Source organism: Mobula hypostoma, chromosome 29 (genome assembly GCF_963921235.1).
Source record: "Mobula hypostoma chromosome 29, sMobHyp1.1, whole genome shotgun sequence".
NCBI classification, from domain to species: Eukaryota; Metazoa; Chordata; class Chondrichthyes; order Myliobatiformes; family Myliobatidae; genus Mobula; species Mobula hypostoma.
Window position 1 is genome coordinate 19562549 of NC_086125.1, and position 24634 is coordinate 19587182.

General features: G+C 44.6%; 1 protein-coding gene across 3 annotated transcripts in view; it reads left to right on the forward strand.

Annotated features, from left to right (window-relative positions):
* Positions 1-24634, forward strand: part of LOC134339433 (microtubule-associated serine/threonine-protein kinase 1-like) — a 347798-nt gene that overhangs the window by 260274 nt on the left and 62890 nt on the right. For all 3 annotated transcript variants that reach the window (XM_063035933.1, XM_063035932.1, XM_063035931.1), the window contains 3 exons: positions 1456-1588; positions 10307-10472; positions 22754-22855. In XM_063035933.1, coding sequence (XP_062892003.1) covers positions 1456-1588; positions 10307-10472; positions 22754-22855 — 401 coding nt within the window. The remainder of the gene's footprint in view (positions 1-1455; positions 1589-10306; positions 10473-22753; positions 22856-24634) is intronic.

The window sequence follows — 24634 nt, forward strand, 5'->3', positions numbered from 1 at the left end:
AACTGAACCTCTTGACCATGCCTGCATGCTTTTATGCATTGAGTAACTGCCACAAGATTGGCTGATTAGATATTTGCATTATTGCACAGGTGTACCAAATAAACTGGCCACTGAGTGAATAATTAGAGGCTTCAACTCAGCGTCATTGAGGGAGAAAGGCTGAGGATATTGTCCTTAGAGGCAATTAAAAAACAATACTCGGGCCAGCTGTTGGTGCAATGACATCAGCGTCGAACTCTGGAATGGAGGTTCCCGGGTTCGAACCCAGCCGGGTCCGCTCCTGAGTACGTTTTCCATCTGTGCCGGGTTGAGAGTCGAGATCGCAACTTGACCTCGTAAAATAATGGGAAAAATACTGCAAAATATCTGTGTGATGAGTGGCACACCACACAGTCTGTCTCTCTAGCTCCGCGCCTTGTAAAAGGCATGAAAAATACATCGTCCCGCCAACATCGCACACACACGGACGCCAAAAAAAAAAAACAATACTCACACATGAAAACCAAGGTGAATGAAATAGTGAGAAGGAGCTTCATCCTTTGAAATTCTGTAGAGCAAATGGGTAATATGTTGTGCGTCAGGTGTCCTGGGTTGGAAATGATGGGACAGTTGTGCATCATCACATTCCTTTTTAAGTGAATCTGAGTCAGAATCAGGTTTATTATCACTGACATACAGTATGTCATGAAATTTGTTGTTTTGTGGCAACAGCACAGAACAATACACAAAAAAGCTATAAATTACAATAAGAAATATATATGCTCTTTTTGAACTGCTAATTTAATTTTATATATTTAATCATTTAAATATTATTGAATTACACTACTGTAAATGAGTAGTGCAAACAAGAGCAAAAATAGTGAGGCAATCTTAATGAGTTGGTTCATTGTCCATTCAGAAATCTCATGGTGGAAGAGAAGGAGCATTCCTGTAAACAAGTTCATGTCTTCTGCTCCCTGATATAGCGATGAAAAGAGGGCATGTCCTGGGTGATGGGGTCCTTAATGATGGATGTCCCATTTTTGAGTCACTGCCTTTCGGAGATGCCCTCGGTGCTGGGGACAGCGGTGCCCTTGATGAAGCTGGCTGAGTTTGCAAATTTCTGCAGCTTTTTTCCAACCCTGTGCACCGGCCCTTCCATACCAGGCAATGAGGTCATAAAGATTTACGTAACCCTTTGTCTTCAGCAAAGAGAAATAGGGCTCAGTTTGCTATCCTAGTCTGCAGGTACCTCAAGGCATGGTCCTTCTGTCCATGAATATTTCTGCAGTAGATGAAGGGATTACCCTAGTTGGCTCTGAGGAGTGAAATTTCTTCTGATGTTCCCCGCTTCCCCGTCGATTTACGAGCCAGTCTGTAAAGCTGCAGGAAGCCTTGTACAGTCGGGTTACTCGCCGAATCCCGTTAAGCATTTTATTCTGCCTGGTCACTACCCCAACACTTATTCCTTTGCAGTCTGCTGATAACGTCAATGGGTCACATTAAGCTGACCGACTTCGGCCTCTCAAAAATTGGACTGATGAGTCTCACGACAAATCTCTACGAGGGTCACATTGAAAAGGATGCCAGGGAATTCTTGGATAAGCAGGTAAGATTATTAAATTCGTAAACATGAGAAAAATCTGCAGATGCTGGAAATTCAAGCACACACACAAAATGGAACGCAGCAGGCCAGGCAGCATCAATAGGAAGAAGTATAGTCGGTATTTCGGGTCGAGACCCTTCGTCAGGACTAATGGAAAAAAGAGATAGTAAGAGATTTGAAAGTGGGAGGGGAAGGGGAGATCCAAAATGTTAGGAGAAGACAGGAGGGGGAGGGATGAAGCTAAGGGCTGGGAAGTTGATTGGCAAAAGGGATACAAGGCTGGAGAAGGGGGAGTTTCATAGGACAGAAGGCCTTGGAAGAAAGAAAGGGGGAGAGGAGCATCAGAGGAAGATGGAGAACAGGCAAGGAGTTATTGTGAGAAGGAAAGAGAGAAGAAGAAGAAAAATAATAAATAAATAAATAAATAAATAGGAGGGATGGGTTAAGAAGGGGAGGAGGGGCATTAACAGAAGTTAGAGAAGTCAATGTTCATGCCATCAGGTTGGAGGCTACCTAGACGGAATATAAGGTGTTGTTCCTCCAACCTGAGTGTGGCTTCATCTTTACAGTAGAGGAGGCCGTGGATAGACATATCAGAATGGGAATAGGACGTGGAATTAAAATGAGTGGCCACTGGGAGATTCTGCTTTCTCTGGCGGACAGAGCATAGGTGTTCAGCGAAACGGTCTCCCAATCTGCGTTGGGTCTCACCAATTTATAGAAGGCCACACCAAGAGCACCGGACGCAGTATATTACACTAGCCGACTCACAGGTGAAGTGTCGCCTCACCTGGAAGGACTGTCTGGGGCCCTGAATGGTAGTGAGGGAGGAAGTGTAAGGGCAGGTTTAGCACTTGTTCCGCTTACAAGAATAAGTGCTGGGAGGGAGATCGGTGGGAAGGGATGGAGGGGAATGAATGGACAAGGGAGTCGCTTAGGGAGCGATCCCTGCAGAAAGCAGAAAGTTGGGGGGCAGGGAAAGATGTGCTTGGTGGTGGGATCCTGTTGGAGGTGGCGGAAGTTATGGAGAATTATATGTTGGACCCAGAGGCTGGTGGGGTGGTAGGTGAGGATAAGGGGAACCCTGTTACTAGTGGGGTGGTGGGAGGATGGGGTGAGAGCAGATATGCGTGAAATGGGAGAGATGCGTTTGAGAGCGGAGTTGATAGTGGAGGAAGGGAAGCTCCTTTCTTTAAAAAAGGAGGACATCTCCTTTGCCCTGGAATGAAAAGCCTCCTCCTGAGAGCAGATGCGGCGGAGACGGAGGAATTCAGAGAAGGGGATGGCATTTTTACAGGTAACAGGGTGAGAAGAGGAATAGTCCAGGTAGCTGTGAGAGTCCGTCGGCTTATAGTAGACATCAGTAGAGAAGCTGTCTCCAGAGACAGAGACAGAGAGATCAAGGAAGGGGAAGGAGGTGTCGGAAATGGACCAGGTACATTTGAGGGCAGGGTGGAAGTTGGATTATTAAATTCTTCCTTTAAGTTTTATGGCCATTTTGAATTATGCTGATGAACAAGAGAGATTTTCTACTTGCCCTTGGCTCAGTTATGGAAAAGCTCCATCTCCTCCTAAAAGTTTGCACCACAACTTTCCCTTGAGTAGGTTGTCTGTGTGAAGTACTGTATATGGATGCAGCCTTGTCTTTCAAGCTGTCAGAAGAAGATCATAGTTCAGTATGAACTGGGCTCAAACGATGGGAGGATTTGCAACGTTTCTCGAATTTTCTTATGACACAGAATGAGGCCATTTGGTCTATCGGTCCTATGATGCCAGTCCAATTCTCCGTCTTATTTCCCTATAACCTATTTTCTGTCACATAGCCATTGATGCTCCCCGATCCTCCTTCAGTCCATCTGCACAAGGAGTGATTTGCAGTAACCAGTTATATCTTTAGATTCAACATGATTGTGTTGAATGCTGATCTGTAACCAGTAAACAGCAGCCGGGCGTACTGTGGGTATTGATGTCGTCCGGGGTGTCTAAAGCTGGGTGGAGAGCCAGTGAGACTGCATCCACTCTAGGCCTACTGTGGAAATAGGCAAATTGCAGCGGGTCCAGGTCCTTGCTTAGGCAGGAGTTGATTCTGGGCATGATCAACTTCTTGAAGCTCTTCATCACAGTAGGTGTGTGTGCAACTGGGCAATAGTCATTGTGGCAGCTCACCCTGCTCTTCTTGGACAATGGCATTGTCGCCCTTTTGAAGCAGGTTGGGCACCTCTGACAGCAGCAGTGAGAGACTGAAGAATCCTTAGGCATTAAAGCCAGCTGGTTCGCTTTGCTTCTGGTGCCAACATATCTTGCCCACAACTTACTAACCCTAACTCGCATGTCTGTAGAATGTGGGAGGAAACTGGAGCACTTGGAGGAAACCCACTTAGTCACAGGAAGTGCGTACCAAGTCCTTACAGACAGCAGTGGGGGTCAAATCCCGATCTTACAGCTGGTGCTGTAAAGCATTACACTACCAGCTGCCCTTGATTTCAATAACTTCATCTAAAATTTATCCTCAGATGCCCTTTGAAGTTTCTTCCCCTCACTTTAAACTTTTGTTTTCAATTCCCCAACGTGGGAAAAAGATTTTGATGATCTCCCCTATCTCTGGTTCTCATAGTCATATATACTCCTCTCAGCTTCTTACACTCCAGGGAAAACAAGCAAAGCCTAGCCAAAACACAAGAGAATCGGCCAACATTGGAAATCCAGAGCAACACACAAAATGCTGGAGGATCTCAATAAACCAGTTTCAGACCGAGAACCTTCATCAGGATTGGAAAGAACGGGGCAAGAAGCAAAAAAAAAAGCTATTGGAGGGAGGGGGAGGTGTACAAACTGGCAAATGAAAATTCCTGTAATTTCCCCCCACCCCTCTTCTTTCATTCCCCATCGGGGCTGCCCTCTTACCCCTTCTCCTCTACTCACCTGCCCATCACCTCCCCCCAATGCCCCTCCTCCTTCACTTATTCCCATGGTCCACTCTCCTGTCCTATCAGATTCCTTCTTTGGACCTTTTCCTTCCCGACCTATCACCTCTCAGCTTCTTACTTAATTTCCCCTCCCCGATCCCTCTCCTCCCCCCTCACCTGGTTTCACCTATCACCTGTCAGCTTGCACTCCTTCCCCTTGCCCCCACCACCTTCTTATTCTGGCTTCTTCCCCCTTCCTTTCTGGTCCTGGGGCAGGGTCTTGTCCTGAGGCGTCAGCTGTTTGTTCTGCTCCTTGGATGCTGAGTTCCTCCAGCATTTTGTGTATCGCTCTAGCATATACACTCTTTCCTCATAACTAAATTGAGGCACCATCCCAGTGAACCTCCTCTGCAGTCTCCAGTACTCACTCCAAAGCAATCATATCTACCATACTTTGCTGGAGTGGACTCATCTGGTGAAGGGTTGGAACTGTTCCATTTCTACAGCTCATTTGAGTAGTGATTGATTGAGGAGCAAGACGTCCACTTTTACTTTGTCTCCCAGGCCTCCCAGTTTAAATACCACACAGCTGCTCATCATCCATCCAGTATTGCCTCAGTCTGGCGGGCCCGGGGAAGCAGTCAGCAGTGTTACCACGTTAGCCCTGAGGTAGCTGCTTGTTCTAAACCTTCCTTCAGCAGTGACTGGAAGGACAAGAACCTTCTCAAAAGATGACAAATAATCCAGCTCTAAACTTGAGAAGGGAAGCGAGTAACAAAGAAGACTAAGCATTTCTAGTATCAAGCCTGGTGCCTATGACATCCTCTCCCCGAGGGATTTGATGTCTTTTAAGTGTTTCCCCTGCCCAAGTTTACTCCTCAATGACATGTAATATCAGACGTGGTTCAGTTCAGCCTCCTGTAGGATTCCTTTTCAATCAACTTGGATTAAATCACCCCAAATTTGTCTATATTTCTGCCTATAATCTCCAGAGCTGTATTATGTAGAGGAATACAGCACAAAACAGGTCCTTTGCCCCTCAGTGTCCGTGCCGAATTTGTGGTGGAATTGAAACTGAGCCATTGGCACTGTAATACTGTTACAGTGCTGTGCCATCCCCTACACTACTCTACCACCCTAGTTCATCGCATCGCCATGTACTATGTTCATTTATTGCCACATTTCCCATGTTAAATATGGTAGCACGTCAAAAGAACATTGGCAAGTCTGGGAATTCTGTGGTAAGAAAAGCACTGATGTAATAACCATATAAGCATATAACAATTACAGCACGGAAACAGGCCATCTCGGCCCTTCTAATCCGTGCCAAACTCCTACTCTTACCTAGTCCCACTGACCTGCACTCAGCCCGTAACCCTCCATTCCTTTCCTGTCCATATAGCTATCCAATTTAACTTTAAATGACAACATCGAACTGGCCTGAACCACTTCTGCTGGAAGCTCGTTCCACACAGCTACCACTCTCTGAGTAAAGAAGTTCCCCCTCATGTTACCCCTAAACTTTTGCCCTTAAACTTTTAGAAGTATAGAAACAACTTTCCTGCCTCCATCTTATTTATCCCTTTCAGTTACAAGAGGTTGAGAATACAAGAGCAGAGATGTGATGTTGAGGCTTTAAAGCTCCTGAGTTTCAATCCTTAAATTTCTTGCACTTAGTTTTGTCAAGCAAGCATTTTATAGTTACGACTTCAATGCCATCTGAATATCAACTCCTAGCTAATGCACTAAACCAGTGCTTGTGAAGCTCTGTGGTGCCCCAGCAATGCTGCTGGTCATCTCTCAAGGAGTACTTTTGGATCTGGTGACATTAATCCAGAGGTGCTTCGGAAGTCAAGAACAAGGCATAGAACTTGTTAGTTCCTGGATGTCACAAGAACAAAGAACAAACAGAGAAAGGAAAGGAACTGGTCATTTCATATTCAGACTAGAGAGGAAGACACAATCCAGTGATAAAGAGAACTAGTCAAGTTCAGTGGCATGGCACAGGCTGCAGAGTAACTTCTAGAAAAATACACCAGCTACACTACTATTACTGAAAATCTATTGAACAATGATACACTTGCAGGTCATTATATAATCAAGCGTAAGAAAGTTAAACTACAAAAAAAAAACAGTTCAACACCCTAATCCAACAATATGCAGTTTTGATTTTGATGTTTCCATTGGAAAATGGGAGTAATGTGATGGTGAAGTGGTTATTTACTATTGAGACGTTAAGTTTAGAAAATGAGGTCATGGAAAACAGCCCCAGTGCAATTAGTTAGTTAATTACACCAGAGCTCTGCAAGTGCATTACCTACACACTTCTGCACAGCTACAGGGAATTAGGAAGGAAGTTGAGAAGCAGGACCACAAAGGTTGTAACCTCTGGATTACTACCTGTGCCACGTGACTGAGTATAGGAATAGAATGAGGTGGAGGATAAATGCGTGGCTGAGGGATTGGAGCAGGGGGCAAGGATTCAGATTTCTGGATCGTTGGGACCTCTTTTGGGACAGGTGTGACCTGTACAAAAAGGATGGGTTGCACTTGAATCCCAGGGAGACCAATATCCTGGCGGGGAGGTTTGCTAAGGCTATAGGGGAGAGTTTAAACTAGAAATGCTGAGGGTTGGGAACCAAACTGATGAGACGGAGGAAGAGGCAGTTGGCTCACAAATAGAGAAAGCTTAGAGACGGTGCGAGAGGGAGGATAGGCAGGTGATAGGGAAGGGATGCGCTCAGACTGATGGTTTGAGATGTGTCTATTTTAATGCAAGGAGTATTATGAACAAAGCAGATGATCAGTACTTGGAGCTATGATGTTGTGGCCATTACACAGACTTGGATGGCTCAGGGGCAGGAATGGTTACTTCCAGTGCCAGACTTTAGATGTTTCAAAAAGGCCAGGGAAGGAGGCAAAAGAGGTGGGGGCATGGCACTGTTGATCAGAGATAGTGTCACGGCTGCAGAAAAGGAGGAAGTCATGGAGGGATTGACTACGGAGTCTCTGTGGGTGGAAGTTAGGAACAAGAAGGAGTCACTAACTCTACTGGGGGTTTTTTATAGGCCACCAATAGTAAAAGAGACTTTGAGGAGCAGATAGAGAGACAGATTCTGGAAAGGTGTAATAATAACGGGGATGTTGTGGAAGATTTTAATTTCCCAAATATCAATTGGCATCTCCCTAGAGCGAGGGATTTAGATGGGGTGGAGTTTGTTAGGTGTGTTCAGGAAGGTTTCTTGACACAATATGTAGATAAGCCTACAAGAGGAGAGGCTATTCTTGATCTGGTATTGGGAAATGAACCTGGTCAGGTGTCAGATCTCTCAGTGGGAGAGCATTTTGGAGATAGTGATCACAATTCTATCTTCCTTACCATAGCATTGGCGAGGGATAGAAACAGACAAGTTAGGAAAGTGTTTAATTGGAGTAAGGGGAAATATGAGGCTATCAGGCAGGAACTTGGAAGCATAAAATGGGAACAGATGTTCTCAGGGAAATGTACGGAAGAAATGTGGTAAATGTTCTGGGGATATTTGCATGGAGTTCTGCATCCGGTGCTCCCGATGTGGCCTTTTATATATTGGCGAGACCCGACGCAGATTGGGAGACCGCCTTGCTGAACATCTACGCTCTGTCCGCCAGAGAAAGCAGGATCTCCCAGTGGCCACACATTTTAATTCCACATCCCATTCCCATTCTGACATGTCTATCCACGGCCTCCTCTACTGTAAAGATGAAGCCACACTCAGGTTGGAGGAACAACACCTTATATTCCGTCTGGGTAGCCTCCAACCTGATGGCATGAACATCGACTTCTCTAACTTCCGCTAAGGCCCCACCTCCCCCTTGTACCCCATCTGTTACTCATTTTTATGCACACATTCTTTCTCTCACTCTCCTTTTTCTCCCTCTGTCCCTCTGAATATACCTCTTGCCCATCCTCTGGGTCCTCCCCCCCCGTCTTTCTTCCCGGACCTCCTGTCCCATGATCCTCTCGTATCCCCTTTTTCCTATCACCTGTCCAGCTCTTGGCTCTATCCCTCCCCCTCCTGTCTTCTCCTATTATTTTGGATCTTCCCCTCCCCCTCCAACTTTCAAATCCCTTACTCACTCTGCCTTCAGTTAGTCTTGACGAAGGGTCTCGGCCTGAAACGTCGACTGCACCTCTTCCTACAGATGCTGCTTGGCCTGCTGCGTTCACCAGCAACTTTGATGTGTGTTGCTTTGAATTTCCAACATCTGCAGAATTCCTGTTGTTTGCATATGATTAGGAATAGTCAGCATGGCTTTGTCAAAGGCAGGTCGTGCCTTACAAGACTGATTGAATTTTTTGAGGATGTGACTAAACACATTGATGAAGGGAGAGCAGTAGATGTAGTGTATATGGATTTCAGCAAGGCATTTGATAAGGTACTCCATGCAAGGCTTATTGAGAAAATAAAGAGGCATGGGATCCAAGGGGCCATTGCTTTGTGGATTCAGAACTGGCTTGCCCACAGAAAGCAAAGAGTGGTTATAGACGGTTCATATTCTGCATGGAGGTCGGTGACCAGTGGTATGCCTCAGGGGTCTGTTCTGGGACCCCTACTCTTCGTGAGTTTTATAAATGACCTGGATGAGGAAGTGGAGGATGGGTTAGTAAATTTGCTGATGACACAAAGGGTGGGTGTGTTGTGGATAATGTGGAGGGCTGACAGAGGTTACAGCAGGACATTAATAGGATGCAAAACTGGGCTGAAAAGTGGCAGATGGAGTTCAACCCAGATAAGTGTGAGGTGGTTCATTTTGGTAGGTCAAATATGATGGCAGAATATAGCGTTAATGGTAAGTCTCTTGGCAGTGTGGAGGATCAGAGGGATCTTGGGGTCCGAGTCCATAGGACACTCAAAGCTGCTACGCAGGTTGACTCTGTGGTTGGGAAGGCATACGGTGCACTGGCCTTCATCAATCATGGGATTGAATTTAGGAGCCGAGAGGTAATGTTGCAGCTATATAGGACCCTGGTCAGATCGCACTTTGAGTACTGTGTTCAGTTCTGGTCGCCTCACTTCAGGAAGGATGTGGAAGCCATAGAAAGAGTGCAGAGGAGATTTACAAGGATAATGCCTGGATTGGGGAGTATACCTTATGAAAACAGGTTGAGTGAACTCGGCTTTTTCTCCTTGGAGCGACGGAGGATGAGAGGTGACCTGACAGAGGTGTATAAGATGATGAGAGGCATTGATCGTGTGGATAGTCAGAGGCTTTTTCCCAGGGCTGAAGTGGCTAGCACAAGAGGGCACAGTTTTAAGGTGCTTGGAAGTAGGTACAGAGGAGATGTCAGGGGTAAGTTTTTTTACGCAGAGAGTGGTGAGTGCGTGGAATGGGCTGCTGGCAACAGTGGTGGAGGCGGATACGATAGGGTCTTTTAAGAGACTCCTGGACAGGTACATGGAGCTTAGAAAAATAGAGTGCTATGGGTAACCCTAGATAATTTCTAAGGTAAGTACATGTTCGGCACCGCATTGTGGGCCAAAGCACCTGTATCGTGCTGTAAGTTTTCTATGTTTCTATCTTGCATAGTCATGGTATTCAATTCTGGATTTTCTATCAGGTACTGGAGTTCATAAAAAATATATTGGTGTTCTATTAGCCACTAGTTTTTACTGTTTTTAATGATTCTCTTTGTGGGATGTGAGAGTCTCTGGTAAGGCTGATCATGGAACTAGGGAATGAATTCCAGAGTGTGGGACCCACGGATGAGTTGGGGTTGTCAAGGAATGCAGTGGGGTTTGCTCAGGACCTACTGACCTTGTTACTTCCATTGCAGGTGTGTGGAACCCCTGAGTACATTGCCCCTGAGGTCATCCTTCGCCAGGGCTACGGGAAGCCAGTTGACTGGTGGGCAATGGGCATCATCCTGTACGAATTCCTGGTGGGCTGTGTGCCCTTTTTTGGTGACACCCCCGAGGAGCTCTTTGGCCAAGTCATCAGTGGTGAGTTTGTGATCCTGAATTTGCTTACTTTTGGAACCTGTTAACGAATGTGAGCGAAGAATAGACCAAGGAACACTGGCCAACTAATTATCATCAACTCTCTCCTAATTTTGTTCATTTGAAGATTTATAAGCTAGGACTAGATGAATTATTTTTGTGTGAATGGATCATTCATGAACAAATCCCAACAGCAAAAGCGAACATACACTCAGTGGCCACTTTATTAGGTACTCCTGTACACCTGCTCGTTAATGCAAATATCTAATCAGCTTATCGTGTGGCAGCACCTCAATGCATAAAAGCATGCAGGTGTGGTCAAAAGATTCAGGTATTCAAACCAAACCAGAACAGGGAAGAAATGTGATCAAAGCGACTTCGAGTGGTGGAATGATTGTTGGTGCCAGATGAGGTGGTGTGAATATCTGAGAAACTGCTGATCTGGGATTTTCACACACAGCAGCTTCTGGATTTTATAGAGAATGGTGTGAAAAACAATAAAGCATCCAGTGAGAGGCAGTTCTGCAGGCAAGAACGCCTTGTTAATGCGTAGAGGTCAGAGGAGAATGACCTGACTGGTTCAAGCTGACAGGAAGCTGAAAATAGCATTTGACAAGGTTCCACACGGTAGGCTTATTCAGAAAGTCAGAAGGTATGGGATCCAGGGAAGTTTGGCCAGGTGGATTCAGAATTGGCTTGCCTGCAGAAGGCAGAGGGTGGTGGTGGAGGGAGTACATTCAGATTGGAGGATTGTGACTAGTGGTGTCCCACAAGGATCTGTTCTGGGACCTCTACTTTTCGTGATTTTTATTAACGACCTGGATGTGGGGGTAGAAGGGTTGGGTTGGCAAGATGGAAGACGACACAAAGATTGGTGGTGTTGTAGATAGTGTAGAGGATTGTCAAAGATTGCAGAGAGACATTGATAGGATACAGAAGTGGGCTGAGAAGTGGCAGATGGAGTTCAACCCGGAGAAGTGTGTGGTGGTACACTTTGGAAGGACAAACTCCAAGGCAGAATACGAAGTACAGAGTACAGAGTACAAAGACAGGAAACTTGGTAGTGTGGAGGAGCAGAGGGATCTCGGGGTACATGTTCACAGCTCCCTGAAAGTTGCCTCACAGGTGGATCGGATACTTAAGAAAGCTTATGGGGTGTTAGCTTTCATAAGTCAAGGGATAGAGTTTAAGAGTCGCGATGTAATGATGCAGCTCTATAAAACTCTGGTTAGGCCACACTTGGAGGACTGTGTCCAGTTCTGGTCGCCTCACTATAGGAAGGATGTGGAAGCATTGGAAAGGGTACAGAGGAGATTTACCAGGATGCTGCCTGGTTTAGAGAGTATGGATTATGATCAGAGATTAAGAGAGCTAGGGCTTTACTCTTTGGAGAGGAGGAGGATAAGAGGAGACATGATAGAGGTGTACAAGATATTAAGAGGAATAGATAGAGTGGATAGCCAGCGCCTCTTCCCCAGAGCACCACTGCTCAATACAAGAGGACATGGCTTTAAAGTAAGGGGTGGGAAGTTCAAGGGGGATATTAGAGGAAGGTTTTTTACTCAGAGAGTGGTTGATGCGTGGAATGTACTGCCTGAGTCAGTGGTGGAGGCAGATACACTAGTGAAGTTTAAGAGACTACTAGACAGGTATATGGAGGAATGTAAGGTGGGGGGGTTATATGGGAGGCAGGGTTTGAGGGTCGACACAACATTGTGGGCCGAAGGGCCTGTACTGTGCTGTACTTATTCTATGTTCTACGTTCTATTAACCACACATTATAACAGTGGTGCGCAGAAGAGCATCTCTGAATGCACAGCACGTCGAACCTTGAAGTGGATGGGTACAGCAGCAGCAGAGACCACACCAGAGTCCGGGGTGTACCCAGTAACAAGGTCGCTGAGTGTATTTCATCCCCAGTTCTTACCATGTGTATGAGTTTGATGGAATACTCCCCCTGAATTTTAGAGTTAGCTTCTGTGGCTCACAAAAGCAGAAGGGGAAAAAAATCATTTGTACGTTCCTGTCTTAAGTTGAATGAACATAATGCATGATTCCACAAATTCACAGGCCCTTCCGGTGAAAGGTTCCTCCTGTGAAAAGCTCTGTCTGTTCCAGCTTATTCGATGACTACCCTTCTAGTTAATGGATGACCAACTGTTGAAATTCACTGGATCAGGGATTAGACCTTAGACCGTAAGACATAGGAACAGAATTAGGCCATTCAGCCCATTAAGTCTGCTTCGCCATTCCATCATGTCTGACCTATTTTCCTTCTCAACTCCATTCTCCTGCATTCTCCCCATAACCTTTGATGCCTTTACTAATCAGGAAACTATTAACCTCTGCTTTAAATATACTGGTGACTTGGCTTCCACAGACTTCTGTCGCAATGAATTCCATAGATTCACCAACCTCTGGCTCAAGAAATTCCTCCTCCTTATCTTTATCTGAAAGGGGCTTTCTTCTTTTTTGAGACTATGCTCTCTGGTCCTAGGTTCCCCCATTATAGGAAAAATCCTCTCCACATCCACTCTATCTCGGTCTTTCAATATTCAATAAGTTTCAATGAGATTCCCACCCTCTAAGCTCCAGTGAGTACAGACAGGGTGTTACCATCATTGGCAGAACCTCAGATGGTGATGAGAAAGCATACAGAGGCGAGACATACCAGCTAGTTATGTGGTGTCATAGCAACAACCCTGCACTCACCGTCAGTAAGACCAAACAACTAATTGAGGACTTCAGAGAGGGTAAGATGTGGGAACACACACCAGTCTTCATTGAGGGATCAGAAGTGGAGAGAGTGAGCAATTTCAAGTTCCTGGGTGTCAGTATCTCTGAGGACCCAACCTGGACCCAGCACATCAATGCAGCTACAAAGAAAGAAAAACAGTGGCTATATTCATTAGGAGTTTGTGGGGATTTGGTATGTCACCAAAAACACTTGCAAATTTACTCAGATATACCATGGAGAGTAGCTACTCCACAGGGTTGAAGTAGGCTGCAGAAAATTGTAAAATTAGTCAGCTCCATTCTGGGCACAGCCGCCATGGTATCCAGGACATCTTCAAGGAGCGGTACCTCAAAAAGGCAGCGTCCATCATTAAAGACCACCACCGCCCAAGACATGCTCTGTTCTCTTTGCTACTGTCAGGAAGGAGGTACAGAAGCCTGAAGGCATATACTCAGTGTTTCAGGAACAGCTTCTTCCCCTTTGCCATCTGATTTCTGAATGGACATTGTACCTCAATGCTTTTTGTGTACTACTTATTTAATTTAATTATTTAATATATATATATTCATACTGTAATTCATTTTTTCTATAATTCATGTATGGCATTGTGTTGCTGCTACAAAGTTAATAAATTTCGTGACGTATGCTAGAGATTTTGATTCTGATTCTGATTAGTGACTAGGCCCTGGTAAGGTCCTAATGATTAATAGGACCTTCTAGTAATTAGGCCCTAGTTAAAGAAAATTTATTTATTTGAATGTTTCATTCTGTGTTAGATGATTAAAACGTAGCTCAGCAGACAAGACTGCATTTGGGTGTGATACTATATTAATCCCTGGGTTTGTTAATTTGGCAAATAAATGAGGAGTAATTCCCCTTTTGGTCTAACCAGCCCCCTGAGGCACCATTGGTGTGGGCACTGGTAAGCTGGACTACCTTACATGTCTGGCTAAGATGGCGAGGGAGTTGGGTAAGAAGTGTTGGACCCTCCTTCCCACCTCCAGCTGGTGCCCACCATACAATAAATGCCAAGGTTAACCCCAACAATCACCTACACTTTTAGAGTATGTGGGTTTGTCACCTTCTTCAGTGCACCCACACTGAAGTCATAGAGCAGTAGGAAAATACAGGACAGAAATGTGTCCTGCCGCCCAGCAAGTCTGTGCAGACCATTGATGGTCCATTTACAACAATTCTACAAATCGTTCGTTTATTATGTGCCATATGATGTGAGAGTAAGAGTTCGGCACGGACTAGGAGGGCCAAGATGGCCTGTTTCCATGCTGTAATTGTTATGTTATATGGTTATATGATGTAAGCAATCATGGTCCATAATTGTTCTTGGCAAATTTTTCTACGGAAGTGATTTTCCAATGCCTTCTTCTGTGCAGTGTCTTTACAAGACGGATGACCCCAGCCATTATCAATACACTTAAGGGATTGTCTGCCTGGTGTCAGTGATTGCAAAACCAGGTCCTTGTGATATGCACCAGCTGCTCATATGACCATCCACCACCTGCTCCCACGGCTTCACGTGACCTTGATCGGGGGGTGGGGAGGGGTGTGGTGCTACACCTGGCCCAGGGGTGACCTGCAGGCTAGTGGAGGGAAGGAGCACCTTTCACCTTCTTATGTAGAGACGTATAGTATCTCTACCCCGCCCCGCTACCCAATTAATCTACTTCTTATATTGTCCTTACTTTTTCATCATCTTCCTCGTCTACACACTTGGGGCAATTTACAGCAGCTAATTAACCTACCAATCTGCATGTCCAAGAAGTACACTCTAATTGTGGTGAATCAGATAATTTACAAGCAATAATTTACTGTAAATTATTGTGAAAACCTTATGTATATTCATATGAAGTCCAAGTTAGTTATAATGATGCAGTAAACCATAAAAACTGCTTAGAAAATTATGTGACCTTTAAAAAAATAATTTGGTGTGTCTAATTTAATTATTTTTAATTGAAAATATCCAATTAAAATACATGTAAGTTTATTTATGATATTTCAGCTCCCTTAGCTCCAGTCTTTGTTTTGCATTTTGCGTGATGTACCCAAAAGTCAATTTAAAAAACTTCCTTGCTTCCTGTCTGTGACATTAATGTGATTGGTTGTTCAGCTAGCTTGATGACATCACTGGTGCTGGGTCTAAAAGTAGTAAACAGTGAAATCACCAGATCTTTGGGTATTTGTCCAAGGGGAGCAACATTGTTTTGTCACTGACTGCAAATTTTACATCAGAGATTCAAGTTGCCCATTATTCATTCAAACTGAAGAATTAGTATATCACAAAATGAAGCCATTCAGTCCAACAGTTCCTAGTTGAGCAATTCCATCAGTCTTCCCCACTCCAACAAACCCTTTTACCTTACAGCTCTGCAGATTATTCTCTTGTTAAATATCTTTCCAAATCCATTTTGAGGGCCCTGATTCACTGTTTCCGCCACCCCAGGGGATAGGGTTCCTCTTGTCCTCACCTACCACCCCACCAGGATCCACATTCAGCACATAATCCTCCGAAACTTCCGCCACTTCCGAGATCCCACCACCAAGCACATCTTTCCCTCCCCCACCCCCCCCCACTTTCTGCTTTCCACAGGGATCACTCCCTACCTGACTCCCTTGTCCATTTGTCCCTCCCTCCTGGCACTTATCCTTGCAAGCGGAACAAATGCTACACCTACCCCTACACCTCCTCCCTCACTACCATCCAGGGCCCTAAACAGTCCTTCCAGGTTAGATGACACTTCACCTGTGAGTCTGTTGGGATCATTGTGTTCGGTGCTCCCGGTGTAGCCTCCTTTACATTGGTGAGACCCGACATATATTGGGAGACCGCTTCGCCGACCATCTACACTGCGTCCGCCAGAACAAGCTTGATCTCCCAGTGGCACCCATTTTAATTCCATTTCCCATTCCCATTCTGATATGTCCATCCATGGCCTCCTCCACTGTCATGATGAGGCCACACTTAGGTTGGAGGAACAACACCTTGTATTCCGTTTGGGTAGCCTCCAACCTGATGGTACGAACATCAATTTCTCAAGCTTCCAGTAATGCCCCCCAAACCCACCCCTCCATTTCCCATCCCCTTTTCCCTCTCACTTCATCTCTTTCTTTCTTTCTTTTTAAATCTTTTTATTGAGTAAGTATACAAAAAAGGTAAGCCATATAAACATTAATACAATGTTAAAGTATAATAAAATTCCAAAAGATAACAATACCAAAAAGAAAATACTACAAACAATGTAATTTAAGCATAAGAAACCAAAATAACATAATAGTATACTAGATTTTATATATATCAATGGAAAAAAAGAAAAAAAAAACCCCAAAAAAAAACCCACCGTGCAACTAACTAAAAGCAAAGCAAAGCAATGGGCTAACTTGAAACCAAACAGAGTTAAACTTAAAATCACGTCCTCAATCCCGACCTCCATTAAAACAGTGAAAAAAAAACAAGAAGGGTAAATATTACATTAAATGAAAATATCGAATAAAAGGTCCCCAAATCTGTTCAAACTTAAATGAAGAATCATGAAGGTTACTTCTAATTTTCTCCAGATTCAAACATAAAATCGTCTGAGAAAACCAAAAAAAGGTAGTTGGAGCATTAAGCTCTTTCCAATGTTGTAAAATACATCTTTTCGCCATTAAAGTAAGAAATGCAATCATTCTACGGGCTGAAGGGGAAAGATTACTAGAAATTTTAGGTAGTCCAAAGATAGCAGTAATAGGGTGAGGAGAGATATCTATATTTAATACCTTAGAAATAATATTGAAAATATCTCTCCAAAAAGTTTCCAAAGTAGGGCAAGACCAAAACATATGAGTTAAAGAGGCTATCTGCCCCGAACATCTATCACAGAAAGGATTAATATGCGAGTAAAAACGCGCTAACTTATCTTTGGACATATGTGCTCTATGCACCACTTTAAATTGAATTAGGGAATGTTTAGCACAAATAGAAGAAGTATTAACTAATTGTAAAATCTGCCCCCAATCATCCACAGAAATGGTAAGCCCCAATTCCTGTTCCCAATCTACCCTAATCTTATCAAATGGAGCTTTCCTGAGTTTCATAATAATATTATAAATCATAGCCGATGCACCTTTCTGACATGGATTAAGGTTAATTATCGAATCTAAAATATATATAGGAGGAAGCATTGGAAAGGAAGGAAGTATAGTACTTAGAAAATTTCTAACTTGTAAATATCTAAAAAAATGTATTCTTGATAGGTTATATTTATTAGATAATTGTTCAAAAGACATAAGGGAACCATCTAAAAATAAATCCAAAAACCGTAAAATACCCTTAGTCTTCCAAGTTTGAAAAGCGCGATCCGTAAAAGAGGGAGGAAAAAATATGTTACCTAAAATAGGAATCGCTAACCCGAATTGATTAAGATCAAAAAATTTTCTGAATTGAAACCAAATACGCAAAGCATATTTAACGATCGGGTTAGAGACCTGCTTAAGGCGTTTCGAATCAAAAGGAAGAGATGAACCTAAAATAGAACCAAGTGTATAACCCTGAACAGAGGGCTATTAATGGGCTATTAATATTCGACATATGAAATTTTGGTTACTTGACCGGGATATACTATCTATTCCTAAATGGGTAGCATTGGAATCACTTCATCTCACCAATCAACACTCACAACACGCTGGAGGAACTCTGCAGGTTGGGCAGCATCCGTGGAAAAGATCGGTAGACGTTTCGGGCCGGAACCCTTCGTCAGGACTGTAGAGGGAAGGGGCAGAGGCCCTATAAAGAAGGTGAGGGGAGGGTGGGAAGGAGAAGGCTGGTAGGTTCCAGGTGAAAAACCAGTAAGGGGAAAGATAAAGGGGTGGGGGAAGGGAAGCAGGGAGGGGATAGGCAGGAAAGGTGAAGAAGGAATAGGGGAAAACAATGGGCAGTAGAAGGAGGCGGAACCATGAGGGAGGTGATAGGAAGCTGGGTGAGGGGACAGAGTGACATAGGGATAGGAGAAGGGAGGGGGAGGGAATTACCGGAAGTTGGAAAATTCTATGTTCATACCAAGGGGCTGGAGACTACCTAGACGGTATATGAGGTGTTGTTCCTCCAACCTAAGTTTAGCCTCATCATGGCAGTAGAGGAGGCCATGTATGGACATATCCGAATGGGAGTGGGAAGCAGAGTTGAAGTGGGTGGCTATTAGAAGATCCTGTCTGTTGTGGCGGACGGAGGTGTTTACCATCTCACCAATCAACTTCCTAGCTCTTTACTTCATCCCTCCTCCTCCAGGTTTCACCTATCATCTAGCGCTTCTCTCTCTCCTCTCCCCACCTTTTAAATCTCCTCAGCTTTCCTCCCCCAGTCCTGCCGAAAAGTTTCAACCCAAAGCATTGACTGTACTCTTTTCCATAGATGCTGCCTGGCCTGCTGAGTTCCTTTAGCATTTTGTGTGTGTTGCTGGGATTTCCATCATCTGCAGATTTTCTCTTTGTTTGTACCCCAATGGATACTGAGTTTTAGGTTATAATCTGTCTCAATTCTTTCCTTACATCCCCCTATTCATCTTTTGCACAAACTTTTAACCCCGTACCTCCTGGCCCCAGATGGGAACACCTTTCCTAATTATATAGGAAAAGTTAGTGAGCTGAGGCATGAGCACAGAGGGAGGGGCAAGTAGGACAGAACAAGGGGAGAACATAAGGACTGTGATAGGGTAGAATATCCTGGCTGTTCTTCCCAATGAAGCTGCAAAACTTGGTAATGAAGTCATTATCTCCGCTGATGCCTTTCCGAGAGTTGGAAGCCAATGTAGGCTCACTGAAGTGTAAAGTAAATCTATTGTCTAAATACATTTTCTGCCTTGAAATTCAATTTCTTCAGGCATTCACAGGAAAATCAAAGGAATACAACAGAACTTATGAAACGCTGTACCAAGCAAAGACTGAGAACCAACATGAAAAAGAAGACAAATAGTGCAAATAGGAAATAAATAAATAATACTGAGAACATGAGTTGTAAAGTTCTTGAAAAGTGAGCCTGTAGGTTTGAAATCAGTTCAGATTTGAAGTGAGTGAGATTACCCTCGCTGGTTCAGCAGCCTGATGGTTGTGCTTTAGACAAAGTCTATATTTCATCAGGAGTTTGAGGAGATTTGATATGTCACCAAAGACCCCAGTTACATCATAATTTAGGAAGTCCAGACTTCTGCTATTTCTGAAGATCTATCCTGGATGTTGATGCAAGTATGAAGAAAGCACACCAATGGCTATATTTCATTCGGAGTATGAGGAGATTTGGTATGCCACCAAAGGCTAGCAAATTTCTACAGATGTACCACGGAGAGCATTCTAACTGGCTGCATCACCATCTGGTATGGGGGATGAGGCATTGCACAGGATTGGACTAAGCTGCAGAGAGCTGTAGACTCAGTCAGTTCCATCTTGGGCACCAGCCTCCTCAGCATCCAGGACATCTTCAAGGAGCGATGCCTCAAAGAAGTGGCATCCATCATTAAGGACCCCCATCACCCAGGACACGCTCTCTTCTCATCGCTACCATCAGGGAGGAGGTACAGGAGCCTGAAGGCACACACTCAATGATTCAAGAACAGCTTCTTTTCCTCTGCCATCAGATATTTAAATGGATATTGAACCCATGAACACTACCTCACTACTCTTTTTGCAGTACTTATTTAATTTGCTGCAATGTATTGTTGCATAACAACAAATTTCATGACATATGCCAGTGATATTAAACCTGATTCTGATTCTGAAATCAAGTTTTGTTTGATCTTAAGTGAATTTGTTGAAGATCTTTCTAAATTTTGAACTGAATTGAATTGACTTTATTTCTTACATCCTTCACATACAAGGAGTAAAAATCTTTATGTTACGTCTCCATCTAAATGTGCCATGTGCAATCATAGTAATTTATAATAAATAGAATAGTTAATGTAATATAAAGTACACTCAAATCAGTGTGAGTTCATCACTCTGATGACCTGGTGGAAGAAGCTGTCCTGGAGCCTGTTGGTCCTGGTTTATATGCTGCGGTACCGTTTCCCAGATGGTAGCAGCTAGAATAGATTGTGGTTGGGATGACTTGGGTCCCCAATGATCCTATGGGCCCTTTTTACACATCGGTCCTTGTAAATGTCCTGAATCATGGGAAGTTCACAACTACAGATGCGCTCGACTGTCCGCACCACTCTCTGCAGAGTCCTGCGATTAAGGGAGGTACAGTTCCCATACCAGGCAGTGATGCAGCCACTCAGGATGATCACAATTGTGCTCCTGTAGATAGTTCTTACAATTTTGGAGCCCATACCAAACTTCCTCAACCATCTTAGGTGAAAGAGGCGCTTTTGTGCCTTTTTCACCACACAGCTGGTGTGCATAGACCATGTGAGGTCCTCGGTGATGTGTATACCGAGGAACTTGAAGCTGTTTACCCTCTCAACCCCAGATCCATTGATGTCAATGGGGATTAGCCCGTCTCTATTCCTCCTGTAATCCACAACCAGCTCCTTTGTTTTTGCGGCATTGAGGGAGAGGTTGTTTTCTGACACCACTGTGTCAGAGAGATGACTTCTTCCCTGTAGGCCACCTCATTATTGTTTGAGATAAGGCCAATAAATGTAGTGTCACCGGCAAATTTAATTAGCGGATTGGAGCTATGGGTGGCGATACAGTCATGGGTATACAGGGAGTAAAGGAGGGGACTCAGTACGCAGCCTTGAGGGGCTCCTGTATTGAGAGTCAGAGGGTTGGAAGTGAGGGAGCCCACTCTTACCACTGGCAATCTGACAGGAAGTCCAGGATCCAGCTGCACAAGGCAGGGTCAAGGCCGAGGTCTCTGAACTTCCTGTTGAGACTGGATGGAACTATGGTGTTGAATGCTGAACTGTGGTCCAAGAACAGCATTCTCACATAAGCATCCTTCTTCTCCAGATGTGTGAGGATGGTATGTAGAGCAGTGGCTATTGTGTCATCTGTCAATCAGTTGTGTCGGTAGACGAATTGTAGGGGGTCCAGTTTGAGTGGCAGCAGGATGCAGATGTAATCCTTGACCAGCCCCTCAAAGCATTTGATTATTATTGAGGTGAGTGCGACAGGACGCCAGTCGTTCGGGCATGTTACCTTGGTCTTTTTTGATACAGGAACAGTGGTGGATAATTTGTGCTGGACCCCTGGCAAAACCCCTGCAGCTTGTCAATTATTGATGCGGAGCTAACGCATGAAAACTGGTCCTGTGCACCCTGGTGTCAGGCAGCTTCACCCTGCTAGAAGATTAACAGTACAGTCCTTGGAGAGGTGTTGCATCTGCCCTGTTTCCTCGGTGGGTGCATCACATCTACTCCAAATAGTGAAATAGCAGCGTACAGAAACCGCTGGAGGAACTCAGCAAGTCAAGCATCAACTATAGAGGGGAATTCTTTGTTCTGAGGCTGCCTGTGGGAGGACGAATTTCAGAGTTGTTTTCTGTATACATGTTTTGATAATAAATGCACTTTGAAAGTTTTAGGCTTGAGAACCTTCATCAGGTCTGGAAAGGACGGGGGCAGAAGCCTGAAGTTGCGGGGTGGGGAAGGAGTTCAAATGAGCAGGTGATACGCGAGACCAGATTAGGAGGAAGGTGAGTGGGTGGGGAGGGGATGAATCTGCTGGAGGTGGAAGAGGTGAAGGGCTGAAGAAGAAGGAACCTGATAGAAGAGGACAATAGACCATGGGAGAAAGGGAAGGAGGAGGGGCACCAGAGGGAGGTGATGGGCAGGTGAGGAGAAGAAAAGGGATGGGAGGGTGGCCAGAATGGGACGTGGAAAAAGAAGGGAGAAAGGGGGAGGAATTACCAGAAGTTAGAGAAAGTGACATTTATGCCATCCAGATGGAATTTGAGAAGTTGTTCCTCCAACCTGAGTGTGGCCTCATCGTGACAGCAGAGGAGGCTATGGACCAACATGTCGGAATAAGGGTTTCAATGCCAGCCATCTTGGAGAAAGGGTACATTTAAAATATGTAATATAAATTAACTTTGCAACTGGCTTGTCCTCTTTTAAAAATGCACCAGTATCTTCTCTGCCATAAGATCACAACTCAGCATAGTATCCGTTGCCTACCTAATCCCTCCACCACCTCCAGAGTCACCCCATCCGAGAACCTTTGCGTCCTGCTGGAGGGTTTCAGCCCAAAGTGTGGACAGTCCCTTCTCCTGCAGATGCTGCTCAACCCACTGAGCTCCTCCAGTGGATTGTTTGTTGCTCCAGAATTCACCCTCCTTCACCTGGACTGGGTCAGAGACTCGTTCCAGATAGAACCACCAGTCAGCAGCCCGGAAGGTTAGGTACAATAAACTTGGTATTTGTGTAAACCAGAGCCATTCAGAAAGGTCAGGCGTTTAATAGGGTATCAAGCATACACAGATTGTTCGAACAAGAAATGGTGGTCTGAGATTTGGCCGAAAGAGTTAACAAACATTTAACGGGATTGTAATTAAAGACAATCGGTGGCTGAGTCTATCTGATTGCAGATCCTTGTATTGAAAGCCATCTTCTGTTTCCAGATGACATCATGTGGCCTGAGGGGGATGAGGCTCTCCCTGCTGACGCCCAGAACCTCATCTCCAGCCTCCTGCAGCCAAACCCACTGGACCGCCTGGGAACAGGTAGGCAGCCTCGTCTGTTGGTGGGACCATTTATTTAGGATGTTCAGCTTTTCTCTCCCATATGCCTCCTGCTCAGTTGTTACCCTCTGGATCTGAGATTGGAAACCCAGATGCCTGGAAGTAGTTGGTCATCCAATCGTTTGAGCCTGCTCCACCATTCAACATGATCCACGCTGATCTTCAGTATCAAGACATTTTGGAAGTTTTGTACTTGTAACTTTTTTTTTAAAAAAAAAAGACGGGGTGCTGTTCAGCTTATTCCTAACTGGGCCACATACTGTGATTTCTTGGTGTGAGTAACGCTGACAATTGAAATCATTAACAAACCCTCTTCTCCTATAGCAACAAATAATTGACTAGAGGAACTGAGTGGGTCAAGCAGCAACTGTGGGAGGAAAGGCATCTTCAGTGTCTCAACCCAAAATATTAACAGCCCCAAATATCCCACAGATGCTGTTCAACCTTCTGAGTTCCTCCAGCAAATTGTTTGTTGCTACAGATGCCAGTATCTGCAGACTCTTATGTCTCCTCCTTACTGCAGGCAGGACATAAATTCAGACCTGTCTCCCTGTCTCCCTTTGTTCTCCTTAACGTGCTTTATACTTTATTGTCGCCAAACAATTGATACTAGAACGTACAATCATCACAGCGATATTTGATTCTGCGCTTCCCGCTCCCTGTAGTACAAATCGGTAGTAAATATTAAAAATTTAAATTATAAATCATAAATAGAAAATAGAAAAATGGAAAGTAAGGTAGTGCAAAAAAACCGAGAGGCAGGTCCGGATATTTGGAGGGTACGGCCCAGATCTGGGTCAGGATCTGTTCAACGGTCTTATCACAGCTGGAAAGAACCTGTTCCCAAATCTGGCCGTACAAGTGTTAAAGCTCCTGAGCCTTCTCCCGGAGGGAAGAGGGAAGAAAAGTGTGTTGGCTGGGTGGGTCGTGTCCTTGATTATCCTGGCAGCACTGCTCCAACAGCGTGCGGTGTAAAGTGAGTCCAAGGACGGAAGGTTGGTTTGTGTGATGTGCTGGGCTGTGTTCACAATCTCCTGCGGCTTCTTCCGGTCTTGGACAGGACAACATCTGTACCAGGTTGTGCTTTCTATGGTGCATCTATAAAAATTAGTGAGGGTTTTAGGGGACAGGCCAATTCCATGCTAAGAAGCTCAGGAACTCCCACATTTGAATTCAGAGTACAATTCCAACGCAGTCTACAAGAAGTTTGCACGTCCTTCCTGTGAGTGCAAGGGTTTCCTCTGGGCACTCCAGTTAAAGTCCACATTCCAAACCTGTACCGGCGAGTAAGTTAATTGGTCATTGTAGATTGTCCTGTGACTAGGCTAAGGTGAAGTAGGTGGGTTGCTGGGCAGTGTGGCTCATTGACTCTGCAATGTATCGCTTAATAAATAAAGAAAACGTTAAGTTGTATAACTCATCACCAGCTCCCTTGGCTCTCTGGTACCATCATACCGCATGTTATGGATGAATAAAGTCACCTCCAAATGATTATTTACTGTAATTTATCATATATTTTATGTATAGGCATCCGTTAGTCTCATGAGACCATAGATTTGCGCCTTGGAAGGTTTCCAGGGCGCAGGCCTGGGCAAGGTTGTATGGAAGACCAGCAGTTGCCCATGCTGCAAGTCTCCCCTCTCCGATGCTGTCCCAGGGAAGGGCATTAGGACCCATACAGCTTGGCACCAGTGTCATCATTTTTATGTATTTAAATATTTTATGTGAATGAGTAAGTGAGACCTCCGTTGGTCAGGATCG